The sequence below is a fragment of the Scardinius erythrophthalmus genome, assembly GCF_964197995.2.
Source record: "Scardinius erythrophthalmus genome assembly, chromosome: 5".
NCBI lineage: Eukaryota > Metazoa > Chordata > Actinopteri > Cypriniformes > Leuciscidae > Scardinius > Scardinius erythrophthalmus.
The window spans coordinates 22,866,222-22,892,535 of NC_138225.1; the positions used below are offsets into that span (position 1 = coordinate 22,866,222).

Here is a 26,314-nt window from a genome sequence, read left to right on the forward strand (position 1 = left end):
ATTTTTCAATAGAGTTGCAATATTCCCAGCTAACATCCGAACTTCCCTAACATTCTGGCAAGGTTCTCGCAAAGTTATGAACAAATGTTCTTCCAGTAATGTTAACAGAATGTTTGTTCAAAGTTATCTGATCTTTAATAATGTTCTCAAAACGATAGCACAGAAACATTATCTATACATTATTCATGGAATGTTGGACGCTTGTCTAACATTTTTAAATGTTACTACTTGTTAAATACATTTAATGTATTTGTAGTATACTTAGTAGGGGTGTAAAGCCTGTTTTATACTTCTGCGTCAGACCTACGCCGAAGCCTCTACGCTGTAGGCAACGCGTTGGTTTTCATTTATACTTCTGCGTCGCTGTCCGCGTTGACGCGCAATTACACGTGCAGAGGGAGCATGTGAAACCCGAGGGAGGGGTTCTAGCAGACCAATCACAGCGCTTGTGTCCGCGTAGAGTTGACGCGTTGTTACATTTTTGGAGAGGTGCACGTCAGGGTACGCCGAAGGGTACGTGCGCTACACACAGCCCACGACGTAGCTACGGCGTGAGTTTGACGCAGAAGTATAAAACAGGCTTAAAGGAGAACTCCGGTCAATTTTAACATTAAGCTCATTTTTTTGTACATTTGGAGTGCTGTCAATACAGAGAACAACGACAAAAATCGGTGTTGCCTACACCGAGTTATTCTATTTTTAAAATTTGCACCCTGTTGACTTCAATGGGGCAAGTACTAAACCTGCTTTTAGCCTCTTAACATCCTTGATGTGTCATTACCAATTCACAAAATTAACGGAATGCATAGCGGATATAAAAAATTGGATGACTCGTAATTTCCTACTTCTAAATTCTGAAAAAACAGAGTTTCTAATTATTGGACAAAAAACTTCCTCACGTAATAACCTAGAATACTGTCTAACACTTGATGGCTGCTCTGTTAAGTCTTCGTCGTCGGTTAGGAACCTGGGTGTACTCTTTGATACCAATCTTTCATTTGAAAGTCACGTGTCTAGTATCTGTAAAACTGCATTTTTCCATCTTAAAAATATATCTAAATTACGCCATATGCTCTCATTGACAAATGCGGAACAATTAGTTCATGCGTTCATGACCTCAAGATTAGATTATTGTAATGCTCTACTGGGTGGTTGCCCTGCACGCTTAATAAACAAACTACAGCTGGTCCAAAACGCAGCAGCTCGAGTTCTTACCAGGACCAGGAGTATGACCATATTAGCCCAGTTCTGTCAAAACTGCATTGGCTCCCTATTAAACATCGCATAAATTTTAAAATATTGCTGATTACTTACAAAGCACTAAATGGTTTAGCTCCGCAGTACTTGAGCGAGCTCTTAACGCATTATAGTCCGTCACGTCTATTGCGATCTCAAAATTCCGGCCAGTTACTAATACCTAGAATATCAAAATCGACTGCTGGCGGTAGATCCTTTTCCTATTTAGCACCAAAACTCTGGAACAGTCTTCCTACCATAGTCCGGGAAGCAGACACACTCAGCCAGATTAAAGACACATCTCTTTGACCTAGCATTCACATAATACATTATAGACTTCTATAATTCAATGTTAGGCTGCATAGATTAGGTCAGCCGGAACCGGGAACACTTCCCATAAATCCTGATGTACTCGTTACATCATGAGAAGAATGGCATCTACGCTAATTTTAGTGTCTGTGTTTATCCCGAGGTTTTCCTGCAGCCTGCCGGATCCAGGCCGTATCCAGATCTGACGAAGGACCTTCGCCTGGACCGATGACAACGCAGTGCTGAAGTGCCAACTAGTCTCTCCCTATGGAGGATCCCACTACCACTATACAGATAAGGCGTTGTCAGGAAAATTTCGTTTCGCGTTCCTACCCCAAATCAACAAAATAAAATAAAATTCTTTATCAAAATTTATAAGGAAAGACAAGTACTTGTTTAGGCTTGGCTTGTAGGGAATTCCAAACCTGCGTATTTTCAAATGCACATAACTATAGAACCCATTCTAAATGCGCATGTGAACGCCATCAGCGTTTCTCACAGGTTTGCGTTTAAAGTCTGTGTAGAGGGAATGGTGTCGTCTTAGCGGCCCCTAATTTAATAACAAATTATCGTTGCGACGGAAGCAAATCAATCAAAACTAACTTTAGATGGAAAATAACTTAACTCTGCTATAAAGCCAAAACAATATCTGTTACCTTAAATTATACGCTTATCTCTGTGAAGCTGCTTTGAAACAATCTACGTTGTTAAAAGCGCTATATAAATGAAGATGACTTGACTTGACTTGATTACAAGTGCACAGAAAATGTGAGTGATTCCTTCTGAGTGAACACGAGTGAATCTGACTGCAGTAGATGTGAAAGATATGTATAAAAATGATGTTATTTAAGCCAGCGCAAATACCGAATAGTCGATTGCCGAGTTCACGCGCATAGGTTTAGTTACCTATGATCACGCGCGTGAACTCGGCAATCGATTACTTTGGACTTCAACCGAAAACAGGATGTAAACACAGGTATTTGCGCTGGCTTAAATAACATCATTTTTATACATATCTTTCACATCTACTGCAGTCAGATTCACTCGTGTTCACTCAGAAGAAATCACTCACATTTTCTGTGCACTTGTAATGACACATCAAGGATGTTAAGAGGCTAAAAGCAGGTTTAGTACTTGCCCCATTGAAGTCAACAGGGTGCAAATTTTAAAAATAGAATAACTCGGTGTAGGCAACACCGATTTTTGTCGTTGTTCTCTGAATTGACAGCACTCCAAATGTACAAAAAAATGAGCTCAATGTTAAAATTGACCGGATTTCTCCTTTAACGATACCCTCATGTCACAATTCGCGATACTGCACTCACAATACGATATTATTGTGATACTCCAAGACATATAGTAAAAGGTTAAAGTTGGTATTACATTGGGTGTGGAAATGAATAGGCTTGGACTTGGTGCTGGTAACCCAATGCACAGGACAATGGTGACACCAGAATAAAAATATTCATCATGATTCTGAAGCTGAAAATACAGAATTATTTTAGACGAATATGCTTGCACTCTGTCACTGACTAGATATATTTAACCCTCCTGTTACCCTCAAATCTACCAACATCTTTTACCCACTGGGGTCAATTTGACCCCACCAATTTAAACCCCCCCAATTTCATTTTTTCCCCAAAGGTTTAAGTCAGGTACTTTATGTTTCTTTGTTGACTACTTAAATAGCTCTTTAAATAAAACACCACCAACCCCCCACCCCCAGCCCCACCCCTTATACATCCAGAATACCTATTGCACGACTATGGACAAATTAGCAAATCATTATAAAATGTCACTGATTTATCTAAAATTCAAAAATTATATATATTTTTGGTGTTTTAATAGCTATTTATTTATTATATTATACAATATATTTTATCAAGGATAGGTTTGGGGTCAATATGACACTCCCATTGATAGTCTCAGGATGCCTCACTGTTGGCACGACACAGGACTCATGGTAGCGTTCACCTTTTCTTCTCTGGACAATCGATTTTCCAGATGTTCTAATCAGATACATTAACTTTGCACCAGTCTTCTGCTGTCCAATTCTTGTACTTCCTGCAGAATTTCAGCCAATTTTTGATGTTTTTATTGGAGAGAAGTGGCTTCTTTGCTGCCCTTCTTGACACCAGGTCGTTGTCCAAAAGTCTTGGCCTCGCTGTGTGTGCAGATGCTCTCACACCCACCTGCTGCCAATATTGAGCAGTTCTGCACTGGTGGTGACACGATTCCCTAGCTGATTCCTCTGGAGGAGAAGTTCCTGGTACTTGCTGGACACTCTGGGACATCCTAAAGCCTTCTTCACTTCAGCCAAACCTCTATTCTTGAAGCTCTTGATGATCTGGTAAATGGAGGCCATTTTGATGCAAAGATGATCCTCCATCTTTCTTTGGAGGAAACCATTGCTAACAGAAGAACACAATGATTGGAAGCACTTCTTCCTTCCTTATAGCAATCATGTGCTGATGATATGATTAGTAAAATGATGTTAGCTGGTAATTTGGTGCCAAGGACAAAAACAGTGAAATTTGGGGGTTTGTTATAAAGCTTTTTGAAATTATGTAAAATGCCACTGATCACTCTGCACAATAATCTAGAAAAATGTGAATCAACATTATAGCAACTGAAGCAGCAAAAATTTCAAATTTGGCCACAGCTGCACCCTGTTATTCAAGTGGGAAGTGTCCGGTCTAACAAGGTGATGTTGGTGGCGCATCCGCTGTTCAGCTCCCGCACAAGGGCCACGTACTCGTAGGAGATGCCCAGTTGTTGTAGGGCGAGCAGTACGGCATTGATCTCTATGCTGTCGTAGGCTTTCTCGTAGTCTATGAAGACCAGTACCAAAGGCATCTTGTACTTCCGGCAGCGTTCGAGCAGTTGGTTCAGCACGTGGATGTGGTCCATTGTGCTGTAGCTAGACCGGAAGCCGGGCTGTTCGGGTGGCTGTTGTTCGTCCAACTGCCTGGCTAGTCGGTTGTACAGCACCTTGGTGAAGACCCTGTACACGGGTGGCAGGAGCCAGATTGGCCGATAATTCCTCAGCTGTTCGCGGTCACCCTTCTTGTACAACAGCACTGTCTTGGCCGTCTTCCATTGATCTGGTGTTCTTCTCTGCACCATGTTGGCTGAAACAGCTGGCCAATGCTGCCCACAGCATTGGTCCACCCTCTTTGAGCAGCTCGGCCTCGATTCCGTCCAGCCCTGGCGCCGGTCTTTCTGGATGTTCTGGATCGCATGCCCGACCTCACTGGTCAACACTGACGGGATGGCTGGTATGGCGTCGTCCTGCATTTCGGGCGGGTCGCCTGGTGTCTTGCTGGAGAACAGGTCCGTATAGAACCCAAAAAAACCCCCAAAAAACTTTGCTAAGAGGTAATTTTCAATTGAGAAAGAGCATAAAGAGAGAGCTCACAAAGCACAAAGAGAAATGGTTTATAAGGCTTCTGTGGAAGCTTTCATACATTTGCTCCTCCCCTATATTGTGTTTTCCCCTCCCACACGGCACAAAATATCAAAGTTCTTGCAAGAATTATATTTTCCCTTCCCTGGAAATATATAATTGGCACTGGAAATATCTAATTTCTTGTGAGAATTATGATTCCCCCCTCCACTATATCGTGTGAACTATCAGTGGTTCTCTCAATACTTCAAGTAGGCCTATATGGTAATGTCAGGTTAGGGCCCTAAAGCAGAGGGAAGGTCTTTGAAGATCATAAAATCTCAACTTATAATGACCTCAATATCATCCAGAATAAATGTGGGATTTGTGCCTAATCACCAATGTGTGAACAACAACAAAAAAAGATATTTCTTATACGTTTTATACAGCAAAATGAGCCTGGGGTCAAATTGACCCCAAAGAACACCGATGCTACAAAAGTACGTACAGACCATTGAAAACCTATCATCATGTTAATTTTATGTTTACCCAGTTGTCCCCATTAAATTAGGAAAAGTCTTTAAATATGAAGCAAAAAAAAAATTTTAAAGTATGTATTTTGAGACGTTAAACACTGAATGGGGTCAAATTGACCCCAAAGGTAATAGGAGGGTTAAAATAATGTAGGCCACTTTTTAGTAACAAGACATTTGGCATTATCAGGACCCACAAATATTCCCCCACTGCATTTTTATACATTATATTCAACATTATATATAGTAGTTTCATGTAGTACTGACACTAAAACTCTGTAAACTTGAATTTTTTCTCACAGAATTTTTTTCATTTTGGGTGAATTACACACAATACATATTGTCACTATCCACGAGACATATTGATTAGGGCTGTAACGATACACCAAACCCACGATTCGGTTCGTATCACGATTTTTGACCCACGATTCGGTTCGTATCACGATTTTTTTTTTTTTTGGGGGGGGGGGATGATTTTTATTAAAACAATATTTTTTATTAAATAACATTTGTAAAACCTTTATAAACTGAACACCAAAGAACAAGATTAACTATGCAAATTATTAACAATATAAATAGCCATATATAAAATAAATAAATAGCCAAAGCTATAACACTTCTGTTTTCTTTGTAACAAAATACTGTTGAAAAGCAAACAGAACTAAACTCCATTGTGGTGATGATTCGAGCATGAGTCTCTTACATTTACAAAGTAGTAGGCTAAATTAAATGGCTACTGTTTCACACTGAGGTAACTGAGGCTTACTGCCTGTGCTGCAAACCACCAATCAAACCTTACAAATTGAGGTAAATTGTGTTTTTTCTTGCTTTTCCCCAGTCTTAAAGTGAAAAAGGTAGTATTTAATTAAATACATTTATAGTGAGATTACTACATTTTATTTAATTAATCGCATTTATTGTCAATCTGTGTTCATTTTGACCACGAACCATGCGCTGTCACTTTAATTCAGCGCGTGCAGCACAAAAGAAATACTCGTTGCGGAAACGATCGCTGCACTCCTGTATACACACGGCAACTGGAACGGATCGACGGACGGCAACCGCGTGCAGTCTGAAAGCTCTGACCGGTTAACATGGGTAGGCTACGGAAAAAATATGCACCGCATACACACTGCAAACGGAGTATGTGTGAAACGGCCGTTACTCTGAGAGTTGGAAGGGGTGTGTCGCGATTTTGCCTTCTCACACCGCGAAACAGGATCGTGGATCCGAGTGTCGCGATTTCGATTTCATATCGCGTATCGTTACAGCCCTAATATTGATGCATTTTTGTATTGCGATATATTGTGGCACGATATATTGTTACACCCCTTATAGTTAGCATAAAATAAATGTATTTCAAATACATTTCGGTATATTTATTTTTCACTAGGGTTTGTAGGCAGTGTTTGCGCAAGAAGGTACCTCAACAAACTGATTTTAGACAGACTTCTGAGACAGCATAACTGTTTACACAATACAGAGCTTTGGTGAAAACAAAGTGAATATTTAATTACTAAATACAAATTTCTTGCTAGAAATGACATTAAAAGTGAAAAAAGTTGTTCAAAAAAACTTACATTTATTCACAAACTGACCACCAAACACAACTTTCAGATGGCATCATGATAGTTTAGCATAACTGCCAAAGAAACAGAAAGGAACGTACAGGTTTGTGGGATATCAAAGGCAGTGAAGGATACATCTATGCTGCCTTCAGAATTTGATCAGATGAAGGTATCTCAGGAGACAGGAAGTAAAGCTAACATTAGATTTAGACGTGTCTTGAAGCATTTCTACCTCTGAAGAAGAATTTTTAAGCTTTCAAACGCAGCAAACGTTTTCTTAACTTAATGGGGACGTTAGGAACATTCTTAGAGCATATTTTGTTAGCTGGGTTTGAGCAGTGGATAACTTCAGCCTGTATTAATGTGCAGAACAGTGCATCTACATTGACAGCAAAACAGCAAATCAGTTGTAGGTAAATTAATAAAAGGTTCTGTGGATATTTTTCATACTGTTTGAACATAGATGCAGCTGGATCAAAACCCTTGAGACATCTTGACATTTGCCCATGACACAGGCCTTTGATAAACAACATTCCCTCTAATGGACTTGCACACCCCAGGAATCTACTTCAAGCACACAGAGACACAATTACTTGTCTCATGAGATAGTTTTTTCTTTTCTTCTTTTGCTCAGTGACATTCTGTGATGCTATTAAGGTGTTTCGATAAATGCCATGAGGTTAATGATAGCGGGATAATGACAGGACAGTCTTCCAAACTCAACCATAAGTTCAAAGCGCGCACACACACACACACACACACACACAAACACACACACACACACACACACACACACACACACACACACACACACACACACACACACACACACACACACACACACACACACACACACACACACACACACTTTGTCTTTTCATGTTTTATGGGGACTTTCCATAGGACATAATGATTTCTATACTGTACAAACTGTATATTCTATCCCTTTCCACTAACCCTACCCCTACTCATCACAGAAAACTTTCTGCATTTTTACATTTTCAAAAAACATCACTTAGTTTGATTTATAAGCTGTTTTCTTTTCTTAATGGGGACCAAAATGTCCCCACAAGGACTTTGGACACACAGACACACACACGCACACACACGCACGCACACACACACACACACACACACACACACACACACACACACACACACACACACACACGCACACACACACACACACACACACACACAAATCAGAAAAGCATGAGAGAGAGTGCAAGGAAGAGAGCAAGAGAATCAATGCTATTGTAACATTGATCTTTTTGAGAGCTTCTGTGTGTGTTCTCATGCCTCACACAATAGAGCTGGAGAAAATAGAGAGACAGATGAGATGAGGAAAGAATATGGAGAGAGACACACATGGAGAAAGCAAAGCATCTGAATCTGAGAGGAAAACAAAAGGAAACATTTCCATAATCTAAATCAGTCTACACAGTGGAACTGAGCTTTGAGTGAATTGTGAAATACAGAACTAGTTTAATGTACTATGAGACCACCAAACAAAGGCCTACAATTACCATAAATTAATCACAATCATTTTTTGGAAGTGGCAGGAAATTAATCAATGCAAGTTTTGTGCTACTTTAATTAATCTTTTTTTTTTTTTTTTTTTTTTGCTACTTACAGTTTTTTACAATCACTTTGTTACTATTTTCAGAACCTTGATGTAATTTTTCACAACTCTAGACACAAAACTCACAACCAATGATCAAAATGCACATTTTTCAAAACTCTAACCCTTTTCTCAATTGCTTGGATACAATACACATAAAACTTAGATCATTTGTTCATTCAACAAAAATCACCTGTTCAATATGACACAACTTAACATCAGAGTACTACTATTTCAAAAGGCGATTCACACATTACATTTCAAATGAGTGTCTATTCATTTCCTTACAATGATCTAACTATCAATTGATACAACTGCTCAAAATGATAAGTAACTATTGCATTACTCTTAATGCATAGTTGTATGGAAACAGACAAACAATCTTCCATGTTTACTGTAAATCATGAAAGTTTCAAGATAACGAGATTCATTGTCATCAATTAGCGTGGAGCATGAACCAATTAGACTACACTATCCATGGATGTAGCCTAATATTTTATCATAATGCTTCATCAGACACTGTGTCTACACTCTCAGAAAATAAAGTACATAATTGTACCTTTAGGGTACAATGGCTTGTCACTGGGGCTGTACCCTCAAGGGTACAATATTGTTTTTAAAGAACTTTAAAAGCTTTAAAAGAAATGGTACATATATGTACCTTTTAATGCTTTTTGACACTCAAAAAGCTACATATATGTACCTTGAGGTCCAATAAATAAGCCCTATGGGGTACGTTAGTGTAGATTGTACCTTGGGGAACAGAAATGGACTCCTACTGTATACCCCTATTTCTGACAGTGCATGGTCCCAAATACTGTACCACCTCTTCAGACTATTTACAGTATTGACAGCACTGTATAGATAATCACTCCTGTTCGGTTTCTTACAGTACAAGCTAGTTGAGGAACACTGCATTTGATGTTTTACAGTACTGTCTTTTCTTTTCTATTTCATAGCTAATTATTTTAGCTTTGATTCAAATAAACCTATGTTGTGATTGTACTGTAGTGTTTTGCATCAATATATTACAAACTTTGTTCAGTGATTCCACTGTGTCTGTAGTATTCTCTCTACTACTGCAGTACTTTTACAGAGATGTATTTACTGTACATGTAGTGCCATAATGAAACCTGTATCACCTATTTTGTTCTACAATATTTAATGATTGTATGAACAATGACACAGTGAAACTATCGGTTGCTTGTGTGTGGGTGATCTATAGTTATGTTTCAATGGTATTTCACAGTAAATTTGTTTTTTGAACCAATGATTGTGCAAGTGCAAGATTTCTTTAAAGATGTGAATGCACAATGCAATGTTTTGAACATTAGACAGCCTGTGTTACAAGTGATAACCGTTTTGAGTTTTGTGTCTAGAGTTTTGAAAAATGACATCAAGGTTCTGAAAATAGTAGCAAAGTTATTGTAAAAAACTGTAAACAGTTTAATTGCATACATGTTGGAATGAAATGTATAAACCCAGTTTGAACATCCTGAGGTTGAATAAAAACATGCCTCTATTGCATCAAATAACCAGCTCCATATATAAAGCTTTTCTGTTTTATTTAATATAAATCTACCAATTTAAGTTTGATGTTATCACCCACTTCAAAGTAGCCAACACTGTCTGCACAATACATACATGAACTTGTCCACTACAGCTGAATGAACCTGTGGTAAAAGAGAGAACAAAATAGAGTGGAGAGAGGGAGAATGAGAATATAATACAATTAGTTTTAATTTAGTTTTGTTAACAAAACAAAGGGGTTCCCTCTAACACACACCCACACATACAGTAAATGACCAAATCATAATGACTTGATGTGTGCTGTTCTTTCCCCCGCAAACAATTTCTCACCAGAACTACACACAAAGTCTTTGACAACCTTCATACAATCCATAACTAAACTAATACATGTCTTCAACATTGCTTAATTTTGTCCCATCTTTGAGAAAGTGACCCACCCACAACATTGGACACAGTAAGCATTAGTCACTCCTAATGATAGAGCTGCAGGCAACATGTTCCACTGATCCCAACATGCTAATTTTACACCTCAGTCCCTCTGCAGCCAACCCTCCCTCTGCTCAGCATATGTGTGTGGGGTCTGAAGGCGTTTTTACTTGGTTAGAATCAAATTATTATAATAAAGAGCAATATGTAACAGGCAGAAGATGCATACTGTGAGATGTGTATGTCATGCAGCATTATTAAAAATTTCAATAAGGCCAGAGGAAGGCCCTCATGACTAGTTTAATTCTCCAATATCTGTTATTATATTTGTATCAAGTATCAATATAAATTCATTCAAACCATCTCTAAAAATCAGGGGAGAATCTTCAAGAGATATTTGTATTTATAAAGAAATAGTATCAGAAATGATAACTAATTGTAAACAACTAAACCGCACAGTGCTAGGCCAGCATGTAAATATGGAGGTCCAACTCCGTTATATATATATATCCAACTCCATATATATATATATATATATATATATGAATATTCACCAGCATTTTTTAAGCCTGTAGGCCACAATCATTTTTGTACACCAAAACATGATGGTTGTGTCTGAAACATAAGGCTGTTGCAACTCATTTAAATAACGTGCCTCTACCAACACTTCTGCAAAACTCAAAAAATGCACCTAACCTATATACAATTTACTGCAGTTTGCAGCTAAAATGACCAGTAGAGACTATAAAACTGCAACAACTTTTATTCCTTTTCAAACAAATTATGATTACAGGCTGTGGGATGTGAAATTTTTGTCATCTTTAATTCAAAATAAAGTTGTCATTTATCAATAATATCCATTTCTGATAATCCCAGGTGGCAGATCATGCAGGTTTACGTGGTCATGAGAAATGGACATTCCCTCAGCATCGGATCTCAAGGCCAAGGCTTCACATTGCAAGGCCACAACATAAGGATGTCGTTACCTCGACAAAATGTTCTTGTGGCCATGACATATTATCACATTCCCACAAGTTAATATGTCGAGGCCACGACAAAACTAAGTGAACCGAATATGTCCCCTCCCAGTCACTGTATGCTTTAGACATAACCAAGCAAATGTGACTACTTAATGACTACAATGCTTACTTTTCAGTAGAAATGGAATAATATTTAATTTACTCCTATCAGTTTCTCCATCAGGTGCAATTAAAAACCCTCAAGTTCTCTTCATCTGGTTGGTTTTTGAAGGTATTTATAAATGTCCATTGAGAGAGCTGTAAGAATGACTGACAATCAAACAAAGCTCCAGGAAGGGAAAATCCTCACATAAACTTTTTAAATGCATACAAAAGTAAGAAATATAATGGTGAGTGATTGAGAGAGAGAAATTGAATGAGGCATTGAAGAGCACATACAGCAATGTGTCTGAATGGAGAAAAGGTGATGAAATGAAAGAGGGGCATTCAAGCCACTCCATATCAGATTTCTGTTGGAATTATAAAGGTTCTTCAACACATCTTCAACCTGTACAGGTGTGCACTGCAGGTCAGCTTTGTTCTTTCAGCTTTGATGTTATCTGCTTTCAGACTCATGCTGAGTAAGAACTGTCATAGACTTCAGTGATGCTGCTGTTATGATGACAAAGCATTTTCATCTGCTCTCTTTGAAAAACCCCATATGCTTTGGATGCTGATTACAGTTGACCAGGTGTGATGCGACAAGCTCTGGTAACAAGACCTTTTCCATGTAACAAGGCCTCTTCCATGTCAATCCCAGTTTTTCAACAATCAACGTACAGTATATTAAACATCAAACATGGATTAGAGATTGATTAGAAACATTAGGTATACAAAATGCTGCTATAAACTATAAAAATCAAGCACATTGCTGGAAACGGGCCACCGCAGTATAGCCACCACACACATTGAGGGGACAAGTCCTCCCCAATAATCAGATATGGCCAAATTGCCCCAACCAATATTGGATATTATTGATGTTGCTGTCCTGCACACCATTACATACAACTCTCATAGTTGATAGGAAGTAAAACAATTCTACCCCTTCAAAATGATAGTGATGGTCAATCAAATCAAAGAAGGTGGGCTCTTCACAGATGCTGAACACTTCAGTTTTAACAGTAAAAGAGTACGAGGTAAGAAGTAGCTAAACATTTAATATTTAACTGTTTTACGATAGAAATGTTAAGTGACTGACAGTAATATCCAACGCATTCTCGTCCTAGGGCGTCATATACTGACGCTTTTGACATTTCCTCTACATCGAACGCACATGGCACCCTTTAGCGTCAATATGACACGCACAGAGCTTTGTTCGGTTATGGGTAGGTTTAGGTCTGGGGTAGGGTTAGGGTTAGACCGCTAGGAGGCGCCTTCTGGCCCATATCTATCTGCGTTTCATATTGACGCTAAAGGGTGCCATGTGCGTTCGATGTAGACGAAATGTCAAAAGCGTCAGTATATGACGCCTTGGGATGAGAACGGGCTGCAATATCCAGTGATGCAAACTATTCTATACTATACTAACTTTGTCAGATTTAAGCTTTGAATTGAACATAGTACTATTTGTGTAATTATTTTAATGTAATTTGTAATTTAATGTTAAAGACAAGAAAAATTAACAGCCATTTTTTGGCATATTAGGTATACGATTAAGAGTGAATTTGAGCACATTTTAAAATGAAAATATTATAAAGAAAAATGACCATACATTTGTGACATTTGTCTCCCCCTCTAATGTTCAAGATATGGTTACAGCCTTGGTTGGAATCGTATCTTCTTGGTATCTCATATATGTTAATTAAGTAGACAACCTTTGGCACTGCAGTCCCTGCATCCAAATATGTCTACTATACGAAAAGCATTATGTCAAAATGAGTAGTATGTCCAAAGTCAACATAGCTGATGCATTTCATCCAGATTGTATACTAGTATGCAGAACCTGATTTTACCAATTGTGATATGTTCCTGGATCAACATCTTTATTGACCCTGGGACAACATTCCAATCAACCAGTCAGATTTGAGGGACAAGTTTACAGTTTCTGTCAATTTTAGACTTAAAACCAGGGTTAGGTGCTTCTACACCAGTGTTATTCAATTATCATTTCCCTCTGATTTTAAGTTATGGGTATAGGCTTAGGGGTAGGGATATGGTTAGGAATACATTTACGGACAGGTATGTTGTTCCAGGATCAACAAAATATGTTGGCCCAGGAACGCATCTATCTCTGCAAAATCAGGACGTGCTAATACTACACACATGCATATGTTACATACTTCATTAATGATGGAGAAGTCATCAAATTCAGCATATATTCTGGTTTCCAACAAGAATATTGCATTGGCTTTGGCTGTTGATCTATGATCAGGTCTAATGTCTTGGTTGAGTTTGCCATATGATTATAGGTTGCGGAATTTCTAGATGATGTCTAGCCACTTCTGGAAATGGTTGATCGGAATGTAATAGTGTCTAAACAACAGTCATGTTTACATTAGGCCATCATACAATAATGAGAGAACGGAGCACTTGAGAAGCTTTTAACTTAAAACCCTCACACACACGCATTACATACTTCAGCCCTAACATACACACTTTGCACTTAGAGGTCATAAAATCAACAATAAGAGGATCCCTAGAGCTAATGCACTTACATAAATTGAAACATACAGATAGCCAGCCATGCAAGTAGAAATTACATCTACTAAAACATCAAGAGCATTTCCTTCGTTCTCAGGTTGCAGCCAATGAAAAAGTATATAGACAATATATATGTCCCAATAAATCATGCTCTGATCATAATTCAGACAATCAGAGTCTGTGTGGCTAACTACCTTGTATATGTTTGCACAGAATAATTGTATAGTAATGTGATGATGACGGTCAATACTGATATTTTCCCCTCATGATGATTACACTATTAAACTTAGCCAAACACACAAATGCAAGTGTAAATGTAAAATGATGCAAACACTGGCATGAAAACCACAGCAGAATCAATTAGCAGTATAACATAATAATTGATATAACCGAATAACACTGTCAGACAGATAAATACACGCACCAACCAATGATTCCAACCAAAATAAGAGACTATAATGAATGTAATTAAGCACAGCAATCATTAGAGAAAAAAAGAGAAACTATAAGCATGTTTCATAGTAACCTCAGTTTAATAAGAGCAATGCGGCAAAGGAAAACAAACAGTAAGAAACAGAATAAAAACAAAAAAATCATATGGAAAAATAAAGACAGACAACATAACAAAAATAAATGTGGCTTGCATTTTTTTTAAATAAATTGGATATTTCTTGTTTAAAATTTACAACGAATATAAGAAAGGGGCAATGTGCAATCAGATGGCCATTACCGCAAAATAAACCCCAACAGAGAGAAGAGGGCCGCGATGTGAAATGTATTACACGGCTACTTACTACATAAATAAACGGACATGAAATATTGATTCGTTTAAATTATTTTATTATGTGAGAAGACAGAGAGCGTGGAGAGTCCAGGATCGACCTTTCTATGTTTATTTTTGTGGTAGTCACTTTCTGAATAATTATGTAAATTCTATAAAAAAAAAAAACATGGAAATATTGATTTGAGATGACAATTGGAGATGTAATATTTTACTGCCTTGTAGAAACTGTGAAGAAACAGAACACATTCCCAGAGTGGTCAGTATTGTCCTGGACAGAAATATCAGAATGAGTGACTGACCAAACCGAATCAAGTATTACAGAGCGCAATGTAGGTACTCTTATGCAAGAGGCAATTATGAGATTATGCTAAATTTTTATCTTCAACGCAAAAAAAAATTCTTACCAATACTAATGTCATAACATGGTCACACAATCAAAGTGATGATCAAAGATCCAGGATTCATAACCTAATTTAAACCCGAAAATAAAGTTTTGGGATTTTGAAAAATGTAAAACAACAACAACAACAACAACAAACCGATTCAAATACTTAGAAATTCTGAAATTCATGTGCGTTTTTCGAAACTTTCAAAGCAATGAACTTATTATGCTGATAACATAATTTATAATAAAAATAAATGCATTTTCATAAGTGGTCTCAGACGTTTGGAAGCCACTCTAGCTTTAGATACTTAAGAACAACGGCACATGCAGTAACAAATGCCGTTCTCTCTCCTTTTCTCACACACATTTACATTCTCCATCTGCCGCGCATGATAATGCATGTGGTTTTGTGACATGGTTCTATCTGACACAAGGTCACCCATTTCCTTCTACCCACAAACCTCTTGCACGTTTCACATAGGAAGTAACATCTAGTGTGGTATTAAGCCACTTCCTCCATGCAATAATATCTAGGAGAGACAGGCACCTCTGAAAAGTAACACACCCACACCAACTCAATACAGCACATGTGTTTGACCAGTCGAAACACTGAATAATATAAATGATAATATACTTGTGGCTATTGCAAAGCTCCTGCTACTGTAGGGTGAGATTATGTTTATGTGAACTTCATCTCAAGAACAATTTAATTTAATCTCATTTGATGTAACAGACCGAACATAACAGACATATAAGAAATCAAGGAGCAACACGAAGCTTCTGCGTTCACAGCAGTGCACAGGCAAAGACAAATAGTTTAGAAGGAAGATGAAGAAGAAGAAGAAGAAGGAGGAGGTAGAATATGTACATTCAGAAGAGCTAAAATATGACAGTCCTCACCAGTTCAACTGATCCATAGTGTTTCCGGCTGAACTCTCCTCTCCTGCACCCAAGATCCTCTGATGCTGAGCTGCAAAAACAGAGCATATAACAATTCAAACTGATTTCATGATGTTTAGTTGCGCACAAAAAGATCTTTTCATTCTCTTGGAAATAAATGTTGAATGTTTGTGTGTTGTTTGTTATTGTAAATGTGATTTCTAACAGAGAAATTCTTTGCTATTTGACTCATTGTATGTGAACATACAGAGCACACAGATACAGCATTTAGTTTCAATACCAGAAACCCTGTGATGTCGCAGTCTGGCACTTTTTGAGTGAGGTTGTTTCAAATTATTAGAGCGAGAACCGAATGCTCAGTGACTCAGCTGACGACTAGACATCACACATCTTCCCAAAACCTTAAAGCGGATCTCTCTCATTGAAAACCACTTCACAGGAAGACCATAAAGGCACTAAAGGTGTGTCATTTCTGTGGCACTACCATCACCAAATAAAATAGCAAAAATAGTAATGTTTTCAAACAGGTTTTCCAAATTTTCCCTGCCAATAAGGATGGCCCACACTATAGCAGAACAATCTCTTGCCCTATCAAGTCATTGAGGTGCCTTTTGATTATTATTAATATTAAATAGTTTTTTTAAAGGGAATATAACTTTAAATAATGTAACATATATACACACACATGCACACAAGCCCTGTCCTCCATTGGCTGGACAAACACACAGTCCCACCTAAAAGCTTATTGGTCGAGCCAGTGTTGGTATGTCAGGTTGAGATGCTCAAAAAAACAAAAAAGCCATCATAAGAGCAAGTGTTTACTCTTCAGAGGCATCAACCTACGACTGTCATACTTATAGATGTCTCTGTATATTAAACTGGGATATGAAAAAGTATTCAAAAAATACAAACCACCTTTAATGATGCTGCTGTTTTAGCTAACTACTTGTGATTCTGGCGAACTGATATGCAGTACTCCTCAAATTATTTTCTTTTTCATAATATGTGCTTTATCGAAGACAGCATCTCCTCTGACTAAGGTTTAAAGAATATACAGTATATGCTGAGCCACATGAATGCTTACATTTATTATAGCCATTTCACTTCAAGTTCAATGTAAAGAGTGCATGTGAGCAAACACATTTCCTCTGTGTGAGGGCTATCATTATGTTTCCATTAGTGCAGAATGCAGCTAAGAATGTCTTTACGGACAACAGAAGAGATCCTGCGCATGCTGTGATAAGATATAACCAGGCGGAATCTGCAGACATGGTTTGAAAAATATTGAAAAATGTGTTTAACAACTCTTATTTGTAGCTAAAATTGGCCAAAATATTTAATAAATTAAATAATAAATTAAATCCTGAATTCTGCAGATCCAGTGCGGACATGGTTATACACAACGTTGAAATTGCAAGTGCACATGCATTCTTTATGTTGCTTCAGAAGAAGTTTAAACATAGATGCCTCTTTTCCTATGCACCTCTGATATGCAAAATGGCTCTCAGATGGGGTAAGGAAGATGGTTAATTGAAAGAGGGGGAACAATTAAACGAGATAAAAGGTCGACTTCAGAAATGGCCTCATAATCCCGTCAGACTGACCCACTGTTGAATTACCGTCAGTTACTAGAAGCATGTCTTTGACTGAGAGCATTTAAAGACAAATGCACAAGTGATTCTAGAGTACAAGAAAGGAGTGGCTCATCACTAGATGATTTACTGTGGCACGGGGCTGAAAGAAAGCTGCTTTCCTAAATTCAGAAATACTACCCTGGATGAGAACACAGTTAAGAGATGAGGACATAAAGACGTCTTAAGATGCAGAACGTCTTATTGTTTCATTCATATCTTCAAACAAACCTTTCATTGTCGCTCATGATTGAATGGTTCTGTTGATAAAAAGAAGAATAATCTGAAAGATTTGATTATTTTTACGAAAAGAAATCCTAAATGGTAGTGACCGGCAGATGACCATGTTTGAGATTATGATAATGATGACAGCAACAGCATGACATAATTAGCGTAGCCATTACCCTCTGGTGATACTTAGAAACCAAATACGGTCAAGTTTGTTAACAGTAATCACTCCTGTTATGCATCTGCAATAATAATTTAGTGATAATGATCTGGCATGATATCATGTTTCCAATGATGCACAGCTCAATGCCTCAGACATTTTCAGACCACGCATCTCTGATGTCTTGCCATATGACCGAAGAAAAGGTTACAAGTGATGCTGACACACAGTCTGAAACGAACATCTGACATCGCAATCATTAACAACAAAATTGCACTCTGAGCTCCGACTTTCTTATTATGCGCCAACACTGCTGTAGGAAAAAGCAATGGCACTGTTAAAACAGATTAATATAATTAAGCCACCAATAACTGCAACGATAGTTCAGGGACCTTGCCTTTGGAGAATATGTGTGATAAATCTGGATAACAGAGATAAACATACAGTATTGGAGAGAAAGAAATAATGTAAGAGAAAGTCACTTATATTAATTGAAAGATGAACACAACTTAAAGTATTTTTCTGGGATTGGTGGTGATAATTCAGTAGCAGGCTAGCTGAAATATGAGTCTGTATTTATATGAATTATGTGGTGAGTTTAAAAAGCGCTGACACATGATCTGTCATTCTGTGCTGAGTGTTAGGCCTATGTGAGTGGATTTGTTTTGTAAAAAAAAAAATGCTGTTGCTGTAAAGATGTGTAATACACTTCTGCTACATTTAGCTGGGACATGTCAACAGGAGGAGTTGTGCTTTTTTTGTCCTGTACTCATTTGAGTTATTAGTTGTCATGTAAATAATTGCAGAGTGACATCACACTCGCTTCAAATTACCTAGGATTCAATGCGGTGCTCGGGATAACCACCTGCTATGATTGCGAATGCTTCACAAATGTCACAACACTTTACCATGACAAGGAATACACTATACCGTCTTAAAATGAACAGCAAATTAATATTAGGTTGTTCCTCTTTTCTTTCATATTTTAATCAGAGAAAACATCATGTTTACGGTGACACCAGTCACTGTGGCGCATGGATGTCCATTCTACCGAGGCATTCGCATGAATAATTTACTGTTTTTCCGCACAAGTATATCCCACTACACAGTGCATGGGAAAGTCTAAAACATTGTGTTTCATCAGGACTGTATCCTACAGGTTAAGACAAAACAGTGACTTTTTCCTCTTCCCCACCTGAAATTACTCTGAACACTTGCGATGCAAAGACTTGTGTGGACTATGTACAAATATGACTGCAGTACTGAAGATAAATAAGAGCACAGCTTCTTCTTAAAGAGACAGTTCACACAGAAATGAAAATTCTGTTATTTACTCACTCTCGTGTTGTTTCAAATCTGTAGGTCTATATGACTTCTGATCACAGAATGAGATGTTAAACAAAATGAGTTACTCCATACAATGAAAGCGAATGATGACTGAGACTGTAATTCTGCTTTACATCTGACAGGGAAAAAAGTCATACGGGGTTTAGAACAATGAGGGTGAGTAAATGATGACATAATTTTCGGTGAAGTGTTCCTTTAAGATAACTAAACCGCAATTATTATTAAGACACAAACACACACGCACACACACACACACACACATACATAGGCTACATACATACATACATTTAGAATATTTAAAATATAAGCTTGAAATAACAGTTTGTAAAAAGAAAAATGAATGATTTAAGTTGCAAGTGCATATTTCCAATATCCGCATCTCATATGTTGAATGATCACTCCTGGAAGGGAGCCGCTTGTTGCACGTTGAAATGAGATGTGTGTTGAGTAGTAAGCTATAACCCCTGATACAGCTGCAATGACTGTGTCATAAAAACCCACACAAACCAACATCTGATATTGAATATCTCCTTTTAAATATCAATATTTATAAACATGAAATACAGTAACTGAATGATTTACCGTTGATTGAAACTCAACAGTTTGTTCGCTGCAGGGTCTGCAGCGCTCATGGCCCCATGCGATGTTATTTTTTTCCCGCAGTCCAAGTTCTTCCGACTGTCCCTCGCCTTTTTTCTTGTTCTTCTCTTTCAAAGAGACAGATTAGGAACCATCATTTCCCCTACAGCTGCGCGTGCTGCTGTATCCCTTCATTAGGCTATACGCTGCCTTTTTGTGGGCTATTGGTAGTAGCGCGTTTCTGCCGGTCGGCGGTCGCTTTCTTCAATACACCTGATGGACGCAGTGGTTAGATTCATATGGACACACAGGACACACCTCACGCGTAACTGAACATTCAAGAAACAGATTCTCCTGGACTGGAGCGCCGTGCTCGTGACCGAGAAAGTCAGGTGGGGAGCTTGTCAACGACCGCATATTCTCTCAGCAGTAGACCCGTTGCAAAATGATAAAAGACGAGAAAATATTGAAGTAGCCTATAGCTCATAAATGAGCAGCGACGGACACAACACATCATCAGGGTAACACACCACACCAAATTAATGCTAGGCTATGCATCAAATGCAAACAACAATAACAGCAACAAAAAACTTTTAAAATAAAATCAAAATAAATGTGATTGTTCATGCAGTTACTTCAAATACCAAGGCGACTCATATGGTAATTTATATAGCCTAGGCATATTAAAACATAATTTTAACAATAATTTACCATGAAAGCCTAGGCTATCTTTTGCTGTTAAGTAAAATATACATTTTATTTTACACAAACTAAAATACTTATTTTTTTGTATTTTGTATTTAATTTTTTTACTTGAAGTGGAATCTTGGAGTTAACCAATTCATCTGTAGTTCAGACAATGCCAGTTTCTCACATCCCTCTCTCTCTCACACACTTTTACATAGGCCTACAGAAACACTTGGTGAAATATTTTAATTGGAATATTTAATTGCCTTTGTGGCAAAGTGATTTAAAGGGTGAAAGATTATTATTAATTGAGTGCATTCACTGAAATACCGAGCATCATTTTATTAGCAAAATGTCCTTCCATGTCTGTTAGTTTTGCTGTCAACATAATTTCTGGGGCATTTACAGGCACTGCCTATGGTGCATTGAACAGCATGTAACGGTACCCGAGATCATCATGCTGTTGAGCTAGACAACTTCTCCTCATGACACTCATTTACATTAGAAAGATTCCGACTTGCATGATTTTAAATAATGTCACAATTTTAAATAATGTCACAATTTTAAATAATGTCATGATTTTAAATAATGTCGCTGTGACTTACAGCTGCTTTATCATGTAAATGAATAACTGTTGTCACCAGCTTTGTATGCAAACACATTTTGAGTCCATGCAAATGAGGATAATTTTTCCACTGGGTTTTATTTCAAAAGGCAGAGCATTAGCCATATGTGTTTGCATGCATGTGAGATGTGAATATGTGCATGTTTTGACATCTGTCTCCAAGGACACTACGCACTTTGCATTCACAAAATGGACTGAGAACAGCAACCACTAATGAAAAGCATCCCTCCTGCTGTTTATGTGTTTCTAGACAGTGTTTTTTGCCCTTATGATCTCATAACCTTCATTCTTTTTTCCACTGTCTATCCATAATCCTCCTGTCTAGCACAGAAGTAAGGGGTGCAATGAGGTCATTGTTCACACAATAACCTTTTTTTCTCATTTAATCTCTCTCTCTCTCTTGACTCACCCTCACTGTCTGATGATGTCACACATAGTTTAAATGAGTTAGCGAGACAGAAAGAAAGACTTGCGTATATTGAGGGATATAAGAATCCTGAGATATGCAATAGGAAGTGATATTTAATTTCAGACTGTTTATTGCTCTTCATAATTATTACTAGTAGAACAGCACAGTACATTAATCCGGATAGATTTGAAAACAGAGTGTTCATTTCAAACCGCTCTCGCTCTCTGTCCACACTAGCGTTTCCAAAAGTTTCTTGTCCACACTGAATGTCGTAAAATGCTAAATTAATCTTATAGCGCATGCGTAAACCCTCATAAAAGCTCAGATGATACAGACAGAACAATACATTATCAAGTTATTACGTAATAGGACCATTTTATTTAGCAAAATATCTCACCATTCATTGATGCGTCCAGGCCGCACTCACTCACCACTATATGTTTGGTCTAAAACGCAACTGCTCTCATGTTTTGCTGCAGGACTGTGATGCAGAGTGTGCAAAGTAACATTTTAGCTACTGTGTGAAAGTGAAAGCACATAGGCACAATACCGGTATAAACATGAATATCTATGGGTTCAATTTGCGTCACACGACTAAACTTAAGTCAAATACCTCTAAATAATAATGTATCCACTTTGGAGAGCGTTGCTGGACAGAAGGCTTAAACGGAGAGAAAAAGATGTGTTTTCAAACGAAAACGTATTAGTGTGGACAAGGCCTGAGGCTTGCAGTTACAAACTCCAACACAAAAGTAACATAAGCAGCGTATCTGGTATGCAAGTCCCTCCCAGATGACATCACAGGTAGTAATGGGATGATTGGGAAGAGGTAATGATGTGTTATATGTGACATTTTATGAGATGATATTTTTAAGTGTAAGGACAACACAATTAATTATTAAATGAATCAATTTATAAAGGAATTTGAATGACTTTATGCAATCCACTTGGGGAAAAAAGCACTGAAAACAGGTAAAGTTATAAAAGAACTGCAAAAATCAAACCATTTATATTTAGAATTGTACATAAAATCTAGCTGAGCATGCATGTGGTGCTTGAGTGCTGAATAGTTTGTTTTCAGGTGTGTGTGTGTGTGTGCACAGGCTTTTGTGTGTGTTTGTAACCTAAACTCTTTTGTCTCGAGGCTTGTGGGTATTATAGCACCAAATGAAATGTGCGGTTGAGCACCTCATTGTCAACAAAAGAGTTCAAATTACAGGTGCAGTAATCACATACAGGTCCCCCACACACACACACTTCACAACACACATGCATACATGTTACAAAAAAATATTACACAACAGTCTAAACCATAATGACATTTTTCGACTTAAGTCGCACACGCAAAATCCAGATGCTAATGACTATAAACAACAGACAGGTGCAGGGTAGTCACATTAGAAACAGCTAGTCTTTGAAAAATTCAGCACACGATCACAGAGAGAACAACAGCATTCATCTCACATTGGCTCTTCCAGCTGAATAGCACATTAGACAGGACTGTGTTTGTGTAGTTGTGTCCTTGTTAAAGAGCTATGCTTTGAATGTGTGGTCAGGAAGAGTGAAGCAATTGAATATTGAAGCAGATCAAACTTTCAAAGTCTTGTGAGCAAGCTGAAAAACAAATCTGTCTCACTGAAATGTGGATCATGCAAACACATTATTCTCTTCACAACATGTTTATTATACTGCATAAAAACTTTAAATGGGCACATGTAATCACTCTATCAATCACTTTAAAACTAATGTTTTGAAACTCTAAAAACATACTTTCAGAATATAAAACATATATTTATTGGCAGTAGAAAAATGTCTCCACAACTTTCTGACATCCAATGACTGAATTGAACAAATACATACACCTGCACACCTACAATTACACGCCTACCTGTTCACTATTCAGAAACTTGGCCGAAACTTTCTTAATAAAGAATGAAATGTTAGAAAAAGTGTTTCAGACTTTGCAAAGAGGCTGTTGTTGTTATTGACAGCAATGTAAGTATAGTTTGTGAGTACATTTCATATGCTATGAGCACATTTACTGTACATACTGTTGAAGTCTTAGAGGCACAGAAGCGTGAAATTCTATGAATCTACTATAAGCACTATAGCTTCTGTATTTAGCCTCAGTGGCCACTGCAACTACTGGTGGAGTGCAGGGTACAGAAATCTTGAGTGAAAAAAAAAAAAAAACACAAATGAAACACAAATGTATATATTGCAGAATTGTCCCACAACAGGACAAAGCAATATTGAAATGATCCACCTTTTCGCTAAAGGTATTAAACGCTTCTCATGTTTTAATATATTACAATGTTATATATAATATATATACACTCTATTATAATAAAATACTGACAGTTTTTTAGAAATATGACAGAAAAATTGTGCTATGAGAGAATATACTGGAAGCTGAGATTTTAGCGGAAATACTGTATGTAGGCAGTCGTTGTGCATAGAATCCATTAGAGAGAAGGTGGAAAAAGGTCATAAATAGTTCTAAGTATTGTTAGTGTAAAACACTACACAGTGTAACATTAACAGTAAAATGTTTATGACCTTGAATAACAGTTGTAGACTTTGTTATATTATAAAATGAAACAATATCACACAACTACATAAAGCAGCAATTTCCCCCCACATAGCTTGAGGCAATATCAGCTCCACAGCAAAGCTTCTAGCCAACATTTCTATTCTGCCTCAACATGTATCATGTACTACTGCAAGATCCTTGGCAGTTCTCTTTTGTGTAAAATAGGATCCTTTTGATAAACCAAAAGATATCTTACATCAGTTTAAATGCTTTGCAGCAACAACCTGCAGAAGACAAGTACTAATTGCAGGTCTTTCCAAAAACATCAGATGGCTGGGCAAGTACAACTATCCCTGGTTCTTCTTGCTGCTTTGTAACTATCAGGCACAATGCTGATCCATGCCTTACAAACAAATTTTTCTGAAACTATATTTCTATTTGCATACAAATTGAATTTGTATTTTCATACACAGAGACTTGCTTGGCATCAGCTATGCATCTGCAACATTCAAACATTAGATCTGCTCAGCTAAAGTGAAAGAATGTGTCCAAAAAACCCTGAATGGGATTTTCCAATATAAATCAATACAATCAATACAACCCCCCCCCCCCCCCTTACCTTTCGGTGTTCTGATACTTTAAGCAGATCATGGGTGAGTCTTTGACTTCTGGGGGGTTGCAGGAAAAAAAGCTCAAAATGGCAAAGTTGAAATCCTTGCAAAAGTAAAGATGTCAATCATTGAAACGACAAAAACATTATTAAAATCCTCATTGCTCATCATCAACAAGATCCTCGTAAGTTGACTTAAACCCATTCACTGCTCCCATCATGAATGTTGTGGACCATCAGAAGATTTTCTTTTTTTTTTTGTAAATAAAAGTAGGCCGATAGTGCGACACAGAAATAACTGTCTGGCAGAATTCTTCTGTGAGTATTTGTTGTTGTCTGTATACCTGAGAACTAGAAATGTGTTGTTAGATAATCCTGTAATACCACACCACTGATCCTCTGCTCTCTCACACACACACACCTTGGAGAGCAAAGATCGAGTGGGCCCAAAATCACATGAACATATTGTGTGTTTCCTTGCCAAGTACAGACTTAAGCACAGCACGATCTTTTCCCACATAGATCAGCCTTGATGTAAAGCACACTCACTGACAGCATGCTATACAAAACCAGCATTTTGCACCATCAACAAAAACACTTTCCATATTGAGTATTCCAAACATTTGCTAAATGCTGGCTTTCATGGGAACTGGTGACAGAATTTTCATTTTTGGGTGAAAACAGACAGAATAACTGAATCAATTCTAACAAAAATGTCGACTATTTCGATCTAATTATTGGTTGATTTTATAATAATATGTGACCCTGGACCACAAAACCAGTCACATGGGTACATTTTTTTAAATTGAGATTTATAATACATCTCATATATAAATAAGAATAAATAAGCTTTCCATTGTATGGTTTGTTAGGATAGGCCAATATTTGTCTGAGATACAACTTTGAAAATCTGGAATTTGAGGGTCCAAAAAAATCGAAACACTGAGAAAATCGCCTTTAAAGTTTATGTCCGTTTATGTTTGCGATTGTGCTGCATTCACTCACAAAAATACATGTTTTATATAATTACAGTAGGAAATGTACAAAATATCTTCATGGAACATGATCTTTACTTAATATCTTAAAGATTTTTGCTATAAAAGAAAAAATTTATAATTTTGACCCATCCAATGTATTGTTGGCTATTGCCACAAATATACCCGTGCGAC

At 37.5% G+C, this 26,314-nt stretch overlaps 1 protein-coding gene across 7 annotated transcripts in view; it reads right to left on the reverse strand.

The window, feature by feature from the left end:
• garnl3 (GTPase activating Rap/RanGAP domain like 3) overlaps positions 1 to 26,314 on the reverse strand; it is a 71,976-nt gene that overhangs the window by 29,355 nt on the left and 16,307 nt on the right. For 3 of the 7 annotated variants that reach the window (XM_081367169.1, XM_081367170.1, XM_081367168.1), the window contains exons 1-2: positions 20,285 to 20,609; positions 16,337 to 16,406 (exon numbers count right to left, since the gene is read on the reverse strand). In XM_081367169.1, coding sequence (XP_081223295.1) covers positions 16,337 to 16,406; positions 20,285 to 20,334 — 120 coding nt within the window. In that variant the 5' untranslated portion in view covers positions 20,335 to 20,609. Of the gene's footprint in view, positions 1 to 16,336; positions 16,407 to 19,693; positions 19,820 to 20,284; positions 20,610 to 26,314 lie in introns of those variants that run through there. The other 4 variants (XM_081367167.1, XM_081367166.1, XM_081367165.1 and 1 more) reach the window with 2 other exon arrangements.